We start from the raw sequence: 10,462 nt of genomic DNA, 5'->3' as shown, positions 1-10,462 counted from the left end.
GGGCTGGAGCCAAGAGACAGCTGTTACCCGGGAGAGGGGGTGGGGGGAGAGGGGGAGAGGGGGGAAGGAGGGAAGAGAGAGAGGAGAGGGAGAGGGGAGAGGGGAGAGGGGCAGAAGGGGAGGCGGGAAGGAGGGAGGGGAAGGAGGAGAGGGGAGAGGGGGAGAGGGTGCGGCTGAGCGTCCTGCCTCTACCTGTCCGCTCCCGCCTTGGGTTCCCTCACAGCACCTTTGTTAACTGACTTCAGAAAGAAAAGACAAAACCAACAATGAGGACACCTGATGGGAAAGCGAGCACAGTAATGGCCACGATGACGGCGGCCTGGGGGGGGGGGGGAAGGGGGATTGGACTCACTTCCGCCCTCGCCAGCTGCGGCAGAGGGTGCGGAGGTGGCCAACCCGACGGACAGCGGGAGCCCGGCCCCCAGGGCAGCAGAGGGAGCAAAGGAATAATGGGAAGGCGGCGGAAGGGTCTGAGCCCCCTGTGGGTCAGGGACATGGGTGGGAAGATGCGGAGGAGGTGGATTTGTTGCTGTCGTGGTTTGTATTGAATTAAATACTTCGTAAAGTGGGTGTTTCCTCCACTCTGATTGGTTAAGACTCTGCCCTTTCAGTCCCACTGCGAGGGGGGGGAGGGGGGCTGGGTCGGGGGGGAGGGGGGCTGGGTCGGGGGGGGGGCTCCTGGGGCTCGAGTCCTGCCGCCGCCTCCGCGGGCTGCTCCCCGGCGAGGTCGCGGTGGCAAAGCGCCCTTCCCTTAGGAGAAGTCCGAGGCGTGTGCTGCGGAGGCCCCGCGCCGTGGCTCAGAAGCCCCTGATGTAGCAGTAGGCCTCCAGCGTGGCAAAGAGTATGTACAGGAGCCACAGGCTCACGAAGAGCCACGTCGTGGCCAGCTTGCAGCCGCGAGGGCCGCCCAGCTCCCCGCCCAGGTGCGGCCGCCGGCGGTACAGGAGCACGCTGATGCACACGAACGCGAAGATGGTGAAGAGGGTGACCGAGAAGGCCAGCGTGCCGGCGGACACGTAGAACGCCTGTCCCTGCAGGGCCCAGTAGATGGCGGCCACGGACCAGGCCAGACCGATGCCCAGGAAGACGTTGATGGCGTTGCTGCCTGTGACGTTGCCGATGGAGGCATCAGAATACGTATCTTGGATGGCGGCGGCTTTGCTGGCAAACATGTCTGGAAAAGGGAGAGACGGTGGGAGCTGCAGGGAGCCTGAGACGCGGAGGCTCCTCCCTCCACCCCCTCCCCCCATGTGTCCAAAAGGCAGCTGGGGCCCCAGGCCAAGCTCAGGAAGGAGAGGCAGGGGCTCTGCCATGAACGGGTTGTGTGACCTTGGACAGGTCACCTCACTCCTCCGGGCTTCAGGTTCCTCATCTGCTGGGGCCTGAATAAGGGCCTGTTGTTCCTGATATTTACTCAGGACGTTTGCTGTTCCCTTTGGATTATTTTTTTCAATAAGGGGAGTTTGCTATCCCATGATGATCTGCCCAGGGAACCTCAGCATCCTGGGAAGCTGCTGAAGGTAAATGCCTGATTGTAACCATCACGTGGGGTATCAGCTCACGTAACACAGTCATGGGCAATGCCCTGGGACTTGGCATTGTGTTAGGGGCTGGATTTACGGGGACAGAGGACACGCCAGGGAACCATGAGGTATGCGCTCAAGGAAGACAGGGCTCTGCCTCTGTAGTTAGTATATGGGACACAGGGCCCTGCAAGCTACTTGACTTTAGATGTTGGCGTGGATTGTAGGCATTGGAAGGGCTGTCAGGGACATCAAGCCACCCTTTGATTTCACAGGTAAAGGAAAATAAGGGTCAAGGAATCTACCCAAGGTCACATGGGCAGTTAACAAGGCATATGGCCCTAAAACCCTCATGGAAGGGCCCTTTGCATAGCACCACCCCAAAGAATTTCGGGCAAAGCCATGAAATCAGCTGGGTGCACCACCGCGTAACCTTTGCGAAGCCCCTAATGCTGCCAGCCACTCCTGGGCCAACTGCAAGGACTTGGAAGTGTCCCAAGCTCTCTCCTTGCCCGCTTGTCCTGCCTCGCCTCCTTGTTGCCAATTTTCTCGGATCTCCCAGAGAAAACCTCTTGCCTGTTCTTGCCTATGACCTTGCTTTTCCGCCTCTGATCCTCTGCAATTTCTTCCCACGTGCGTTCCTTTTTCCCCTGTGGTAGTTCTGCTCCTTCCCCTCTGATAGTTCCAGTCCCTTGAGGCCTGGAGAACAGAGATCACAGGGCATCTCCCCCACAAAGCCTTCCGTGGATCATCCGTCTAACTTCCTACCACCTGACATTTCCATGAGAGCCAAGCCTCTTGCACCACCAATGTACAAATAATCCCACTGCTCTGTGCTGGGGTTTGAGGACGCGGTTTTCCTGGAGTGTCATGTCAATTCAGTTACGCTCTAGAAGGATTTATTCTCTTAGTCCAGGAAGGGTTTCCCTGGGTCCAGCCAGCAGAGTCCTGTCTAATGGGACTCAGCCTAACCCTCCTGGCGGAGGATGCTCGCTCTTCCTTGCTATGGTTAGCGGGGAGGCTCCCTGGCAGGAGCTCAGGCTCAGATGTCCTGGACACCCAGCTGAACTAAGTCAGGAGCCTGAGCTAACACAGCCCTCTGTGAGCTAACTGCTTGTCATTCCAGCCCAGCTTATATAAGCCTCTCTTGGAAGCCATCCACGACCCAGTCCAGCCCAGGTCCCCCTGTTCTATGCTTACACAGCACCTCTACTCTCTTGTCACTGAACTTACTGAGATGATTTTAATTACAGCAGTTGAGTGCAGTTTCTGCCAGTAGCTGCTGAACTCCGCTCAGAGCGGGGAGTGCGCCTGCCCGCCTCCCATGGCAGCCTCAACGACTAGCACAGGACTGCCTCGGGCTCGGTAAATATCTGTCTGATGAATGAATAAATTCATGCCTGCTCTTGTTCGGCTTCGGATGTTTATAAGAAAAGAAAAGAATATGTAATTCATCACAGGAAAGGACAAGAGCTCACTAAGCTTCCTCTCCTGTCCCGCCAGGAGACAATTTGTACTCACAGGTGTCCTTCTAAGTGAGGAAGCCAAGAATGCTTGTGAACATTTCTATTGTGACATCTTCAAGTGGGCTAATCTTTAGTCTCGGCGGCTGCCAGAGACAAGTGGGAGAACAGTATCTATAGTCTTTGAATTACATTGTTTGTGGCCTTCATATCATGTGGAGGTTAAGAAAGTGGGCCACTCACGTGGGCGGTTGACTTAGCTCTGTGGGCCTCAGTTTTCTCGTTTGCCATGTGGGGGTAATAACGATCCCGCTTACCTAGGGTTTTGGTGAGCATTACAGAGAGGGAACCTGTAAACTGCGTAGCACACACAGTGCCCCACACATCAAAAGCGTTCAGGAAATGTTAGCTCTCGCTAGTAATCGTTTTCATTAATCCCTTTGGCTCCTGTGCACCTTCAGGGCAGAGGCTCTGTGAAGCTCAGATTCGAGAGAGTAAGGAAGATACTGAGGTAAAGTGGAGGGGTCCCTTGGACCTGGTAATAACCTCTTTGCGAACCCAGGCCCCCCTCACTCTTACCTGGCACAGAGGTGCCAAATGCCACAAAAACGACAGCGGTGACGGAGTCCTTGAGGCCAATGGTGCAGCCAAAGTGGGAGGCCAGGTCCCCGATTATGGCCGTGAGCGTGCCAATGATGAGAATGGACACGACGAAGCAGGCCCAGCCATGGCAGTACTCTGTGGGGGGCACGCAGGCAAACAGCACCTTCCAGAAGACCGTCAGGAAGTGCATGACGTAGTCAAAGCAGGACGGCAGCCGCTCCTCCCCGGACTCATCCTCATCCTCGTCCCCGGCTGCTGACCAGACAAAACAGGCCCCGGGGAAGGGCAGCGAGGTTAGACCCCCCGTTCAGCAACAAGTCAAGTCAACGCACGCGGCAAGCATTATTAGCTGGCAGGAGACTGCAGCCCTCTCCCGGGCAGTGGCGTGGGCCAGGGCCTGGGCGCCAGACGACGGTGGGGGAAAGGGGAACCGAGTGGGGGTGCCCCACTGGTTAATGTGAACGCAGGGCACCCGGGAGGGTGGGAGGGAGAGGACGGGGGGAACAGGGAAAGAAGGGAGAAAGAGAGAGGCCGGCGGCGGGGGCGGGGGGGGGGCGGGCGGGAAACACGGGAAGGACAAGGCTATGAAGCAGAGAGGAGGGGGAAGCAGGCTGCGTCCAGTTGCCTGGGTGAAGAAAAGCGAAATCAGCCGCGTGTCCGCTCTTCACTGGACGAGGGCGGAGCGCCTCCCTAATGTTCCTGACATGCCTGCGGCAATAACCTCCCGGTTCTGGTTGCTATCTGTCCCGGGGCGGTGGGGGGGGGGTGCGGCTGTCCTTCCAGATCATGTGGGCATACTAGAGACCTGGCGCCATCCTCCCGATAGCCCGTGGGACAGAGCAGGGCTGGGCCCCATTGTCCTTACCAGGAAATGGGGGCCAAGTTGCCCGCTCGGCAGTCCGGGAGGAGAGGGTGTGCTGAGGCCCCCTGGTACCTCGTCCAGGGCCACCTCTGTTATGTTTGACACGATCAGGGGAGGCTAGGGTTTTAAAGAGCAGGAGTTAGGGCGCTTGAGTTCCGGGTGCAGCTTTGCCGGGAAGAGGATTGGTAAGCTGAGGAAAATCACCTCTTATATCTGAGCCTCTGTTCCCTCGCTTGAGAAAGGAGGGGGTTCGCCTATAGGGTCGCCTATATTCTGTTTATTGTCCCTTTAGGGTCAAAGTAAGGTCATCAAAGGGGGACCTGGGGCGATCTGAGGCGGGCGATGTGAGATGTGGGGCAGCAGCTGCCGCGGCCACCCTCTCTTGCCGGCGGTACTTCTGCCCTGGCTCCCGGGCCTCAGGCACGGGACCCTGTGGTTGCTATGACAGCAAAGCCTCATGAAAGCAGACAAGGCCAGTGGAGCTGGGCAGTACGGGGAGGGCTCCGTGGTGCCAAGAGGCACTATGGGTGGTGGTGGAGAGACCTCATCTGGGGCCCTGGCTGTGTTCTGGGCCACCACTGAGGGAGCCTGTCAGGGAATGGCCAAGGAGAGGTCTTGAATCACCCAGGGTGGAGGTTTGTCAGTGTTAGTGCAGAGATTGTACAAACTGTGGACCCCCACGTCTCTAATCAGAATAGTCCCCCAGTTTACAGAAAAGGAGGCCCAAAAAAGTGAGAGGAAGGAATGATGGAAACCAGAATTTAATGAGTTCCTGTTTGGTACCAGGCTCTACCATTCTGCTTTGCTGAGAAAGGTCGAAATGGTTCCCTTTTTGAATGAGGAAATTGAGGTGGAGGGGGGGTAAATTGTCCCAGGTCACACGGGGGCGGCCAGGATTTGAAACCAGTGATAGCCATGCTCTTCTAGCTACCCCATGATTCTTTTCCAAAGTGACCTGGTAAAACAGTCCAAGAGCAAGGACTAGAGCTGGGACGCAGGGCCTGCCCAGAAATTGGCAGCTGCTGATGGGGCTGTGTTCTCCCTTCTCTGGCGTCGCCTGCTTCTCTCAGCAAGGCCGGTGCCTCTTACCTGCACTGACAGTGATGGCCTCCATGAATTGGTCCCTCCAGGAATGGGTCCCCACAACCATGGCCAGGTTTGTCTTCTTGATCAGTTTGTCCACCGTATTCTGTCAGGGAGATAAAAACTTGGAATCATGAGGTTAGAACGCTCAGAATTGTTGAGGAGTCTGGTGTTTCAAGGGAATGAAAGATGTCTTGCATTCCAGGTGTATCCACATGGGTCCTGGGAGTAATGGCCTTGGATGATATCTTCTGGGTCAGTCTTTCTATTTCTCTTTTCTTTGGTTGTGATGGTGGATATTGGATACTAAGAGCAATAAAATAGAGCATAACGGTAATGATGCCAATAAACCTTGCTCCAGAGTAGTAAATTTTAGAATCTTTGTTTTTAAAATACAGTTAAACAATAGTGATAATACATCGAGGGGCTTTATAGCCCATTTATTCCATTTGTTATGTTTCCTCCCAATATTCCTAGGATCTAAATGGCCAGCACTATTAGTTCCATGTTACAAATGGGGACACTGACACTGGGTGGGTAAGTGATTTGTTCAGTTTCAGCTTCACTATTCAGTGGTGAAACTGTAACAAAACTTCTACCTCCCACCGCATTACTCTATTATTCCATTAGATCTCATTTATGGCCTGACCTTGAACTCAAAGGACTCTTCAATGATGACCTCTAGTTTGGGGTGTTCGCCCAGTACTGGCTTTCCCATTTCTGCTATCCTCTTGGCTTCCTCTTCCTCCACAGTCAGCTTTCTGTCTGTCACCTCTGCAACAAAACAAAATCAGACTAGCTTTAGCACATTCACCACTCCCTAGGAGTCTAAAGCTCAGAGTATTAGGCAGGGGCAGTGGGCACAAAGCAAACTTCTCTCGAGAGTAAGGACTTCAGGTATTTTTTAGTGCCCCTTTCTATAATGTGCTAAACGTTTTATGACCGTCAGACCCTGGGAGGGTCCCCTGAGGGCCTGGAACAAGCATTCCTATTTCCATTTTGTAACTGGGTGAGCAAGCTGACCCAAAGACCTTCCAAGAAGTAGCACCTACTGAAGTCCCCAAGTCATCTGGTGAGATATTGGAGAGTTGGGCACAAAAGCATTTAACAACTTTGAATTGTCGGGCTGGACTGTTCAACTACTTGATATAAAAGTTCTTGGAGGTCAGAACCACAAGTTAATCCAAAGGATATGTCTACTGGTCCCCCCCATTAACATCTGTTTCCAACACCGTTCGGACTGTGCCCTCTATAGAGGAGAAAGGAGGAATATCTACACTCCATACAAGTGAATGTTATCCCCACAGTGAGAAACTTGCAAGATTTCCTGATTTTCCAATGAAAGATCCCCAGGATTTCTGTAGGAACCAGGCACATTTCTTCTGGAACAGAAATACTCGTTCAATCAAAACCAAAAGGAAGCTCTTCCTTTACTTTTTTTTTGAGGCATTCCCTGTGTCCCTCAGCATCTTGACTCATTTACCAGAGGTCCCTTCTCAGGTTGAATGGTGGGGAAATTTTTCCATTTCAACTGGTGAGTCCATTTTAAGACCACTTCACCATGAAGACATGTTTTCTGGATTAAAGTGAAATAGAGATTGAATCTTTTTATTCCCCTTTGATTAGAAAATTGCTCTTGGCAGCCTGTTTCTTTCAGAGATCATTTAAACATCTTTCCTTCCAAGTCCACATTCTTACATGCAATTAATTCTTTTATTCAGTTCCTTAATTGCTTTCATTCCACACAGTGAATCTCCTATGGGAATCCTTTAGTCCTTGGATAATCTCAAGGACAAAGTGGGTCAGAGGCCAAGGAGGTCTTCTTTTCTCTCTAACTTGGGAACCGGTGAAGTGTAGGGACAGGTGAGACTCGAGCTCTTGAAGTTGCAAGGAAAGGAATTCACTGGAAAGACGATAAGCCAAGAGTGTAAGTTACCAGAGAGGCTGTTTTATATAAGGATTTTCTTAGTTGTCCTGAATGAAGACGGGAAGAAAGTATGCGGAGGATTCCTGAGCTGGCTGTTTCACTCAGTGCTTCGCGCACCAAATACAGAGGGCAATCCCAAAACGTTTGGGAGCTGTCCCTGGTGCTGTCCTCCTGCTAGTGTTGGTGACAGCTTTCAGAAGCAATTATTTCTCAAGGATCAAAGTCCTGTCTATTTCTAAGTAAGCAGACACCCTTTAGCAGCCTAACTTTATTCAAGCCATTGATTCTGAGTCTTATTAGTTAATTATGAAGGTAAATCCGGGTACACCTAGGGTTCTGGCTATGAAGTCAGTGATCCTAGAAGCCAGACTGCAAGCCACTCTGAGAAAAAGCCTTTAGAAAAAGACTCATCGATTCTTTAAAAGCAAGGGTACTTTTTTCCTCTGCTTGTAGGTTTTGGCACCCTATCATAATGGCTATCCTAGCAATGAGAGTATTATTCTACTCCTCCCTCCCCGATGCCCCCGTGTCATACTTTACATGTGCCTAAAGAACTTTATACCAATATAATGAGCTCTCCAGTGACATATAAATGTACCTGTCTAACCCCTTGTCCAGCTATCAGTCTGGCACTATATCCACCTGGCAGGATATTGATCTACCTACTGACCTGTCCACCCCTGTGGTGACAGTCAGTTTTTCCATCTAGCTTTTTGCAAAAATCTCTTTGACAAATACCAATCCTCTATCTTTGGATCTCCCACAGCCCCACAGAGGTACTCCATATATAGCGGTTAAGTGATTGATTCACATGCCTTTAAATCAACTCTGATTTAGTGTCTTGGTTTGGTAGAAATTCCTGCCTTTTTCTATCTTTGGTAATGATCATTCTTTTACATTCAAATTAATTTCTTGAGTGAAAAGTCTCAAATCTAAAAGTCCACAATGATTGTGATAGCTTGTTTATGTAACTCCTCAGAATTTCAAGCGAAGGGAATAAATGATAGGTGATTTTGATATTTGGACTGACTGAAGAAACTCTCAGACCTCAGAAAAGGGGGGAGGGGTGCAGAGAGAGAGAAAGAGAGAGAATATGAATAGGATGAAAGATTGAGCAAATATTGGAAGAACAAAGAGCTTGCCAGGCCAGACAAGAATAGATTGCTGGGAATGCTCTACAGGCATCCTCAGAAAGAAACGGGGCAACGCAGCTAGTGCGCTCACTCCCAGGTCCCTGAACTTGGTGGTGTAGCTCAGAATGAACATATTTACTCTCTGTCTTTCACCACCAGGCATTGTTAATCATGTCTGCCTGTCTGCTCAGGAAAATCCAAACAAGAATTAGAAATTTCCAGTGAATTTAAAGTCTACCCATGGGCCCCTAGATTAAAAGTCTACAGACTGAAAGATTTAGAAAATGATACCTTCTTTTCCTATTTCAGCTTTTATTGGTATTTTTGCAAATATGTTAAAAGTACAAGAAAGCCCAAATTAAATCACAATCTTTGTTTTGTGTATATATGCGTGTGGCTGGTGGTGGGGGTGGGTAGAAGCAAGAGTTGGAAGCCCAAATACCTCTTCAGGCAAGAAGGTAAGTGAAGTAGAGAAGGAATTCCTAATGCTATGGCATTAATACCCTGGGGGAATAGTGGAATGTATGGGGTCAGAGGTAGTTCTTATCCTGTTGGTACAAAGAGGAAGCAAATGGCCAAGGAAGCTGGAGTCCCTTTTTTTTTTTTTCAGAAAGAAAAAAATGTAGGCTTTACCTATTTTTACTGTTGTTGTTTAAAGGCTCCAAGGAGGAGTTCTTAATATATATATTGCCCCTTCTCAAAACCAGGGTTCAGCCTATATGTAATTTTGAATACCAGTGAATTCTGTAAGACGTTTTGCCTCTCAAATGCTCCTAAAATTTGTTATATGTTCAAAGAGCTGATGAATTTAAAGTGTTATTTTAACTTATATTGAGACATCTTGTATAGCTCACTCTGCCTGCACTGAGAGTTATAGTATTGCTGATATGCTGGAAATGCTTTCCTTTCTGCTCACAAAGTTGGATGTTGTTTATGATTTCATTCCACTGATGCAAGCATACTCTCAAAGAAGGTGTACATCCTACAACAGAACCTAGATTCTGCATGAGAATACGTCCAAAATAAATTCTCCCAAATTTCTATTTCCAGCCAGATAATTGTCCCCACCACCCATAATATCCTAATTCTTCTTCATGTTCGTGACACATGTGACTTCAATGACAAATGAACAAAAGTTCTAGCAACTTAGGTCTCAGCTGTAATGAGATGGAAGATCTCTAGGATCAGTAAAATTCCAGATTTTTCAAAAATTGCTTTTCATGTTCTCACAGCAGCTCCTGATTATTTTCCCCTGGTGCCTTCAAGATCAAAGTATTTTCTTTCAAATCCCATCATGATCCCATTAGGAGATTCAGCCCAGACTCTCATCCTTTCTTGCCCTACAACATGAGATGACAGATGAACTAAAACTCAGGAGAAGTCTATGACCCACTGTCTGTTTGGTAAGTTTCAACTCTCTTCCTGGTCCCAGAGAGGACCAGCTCTGCCTTTACCCACATCCGCTGACAGAAGTGGTGCTCAAAGAATTGTCTACTTCCTCACAATTACTTCAAGTGGGGAAATAAACCTCTCAGTCCTTAGGAGAACTTGTCAGGTTAGCTTGAGCCCGCAGTTCCTATTAAATCAAAGGACATTGGTCTTAAACTAAATAATGGCACTGGCGAGAAGTAGAAAAGAGGGGGCAAGACACCTCTTACCTGGAGACAACAGGAGCGCTGTTTGCAAATGGGTACCAGACAAGGGGAAGAAAGAAAAGGAAAGAGCATTAAGGTCCCATCTTGAAAGTATCCCCAGGCTTTGTGGTTGCAGCAGGATAAGGAAAGCAGTGAGCTTAGTGGGTGAGAGCTTTGCAGCCACATGCAAAAGGCAGCATTTAGGGCATGCACAGCAGCAGCAAGAAGTATAAG

The 10,462-nt window shown here is 49.9% G+C and overlaps 1 protein-coding gene across 6 annotated transcripts in view; it reads right to left on the bottom strand.

Moving 5' to 3' along the window:
• Positions 1–797: 797 nt before the first annotated feature.
• The window catches only part of SLC8A3 (solute carrier family 8 member A3), a 112,082-nt gene continuing 102,417 nt past the window's right edge, over positions 798–10,462 (bottom strand). For 2 of the 6 annotated variants that reach the window (XM_028100750.1, XM_028100765.1), the window contains exons 3-7: positions 10,253–10,270; positions 6,184–6,308; positions 5,541–5,640; positions 3,566–3,841; positions 798–1,174 (exon numbers count right to left, since the gene is read on the bottom strand). In XM_028100750.1, the coding sequence (XP_027956551.1) occupies positions 798–1,174; positions 3,566–3,841; positions 5,541–5,640; positions 6,184–6,308; positions 10,253–10,270 (896 nt within the window). Of the gene's footprint in view, positions 1,175–3,565; positions 3,845–5,540; positions 5,641–6,183; positions 6,309–10,252; positions 10,271–10,462 lie in introns of all 6 variants that reach the window. The other 4 variants (XM_028100779.1, XM_028100788.1, XM_028100790.1 and 1 more) reach the window with 3 other exon arrangements.

The sequence above is a fragment of the Eumetopias jubatus genome, unplaced genomic scaffold (assembly GCF_037043125.1).
Source record: "Eumetopias jubatus isolate StellerSeaLion01/CBP00866 unplaced genomic scaffold, mEumJub1_p1.0 scaffold_7, whole genome shotgun sequence".
NCBI lineage: Eukaryota > Metazoa > Chordata > Mammalia > Carnivora > Otariidae > Eumetopias > Eumetopias jubatus.
Note: the sequence above shows the minus strand (reverse complement) of the source record. Positions and strands in the feature narration are given on the sequence as shown.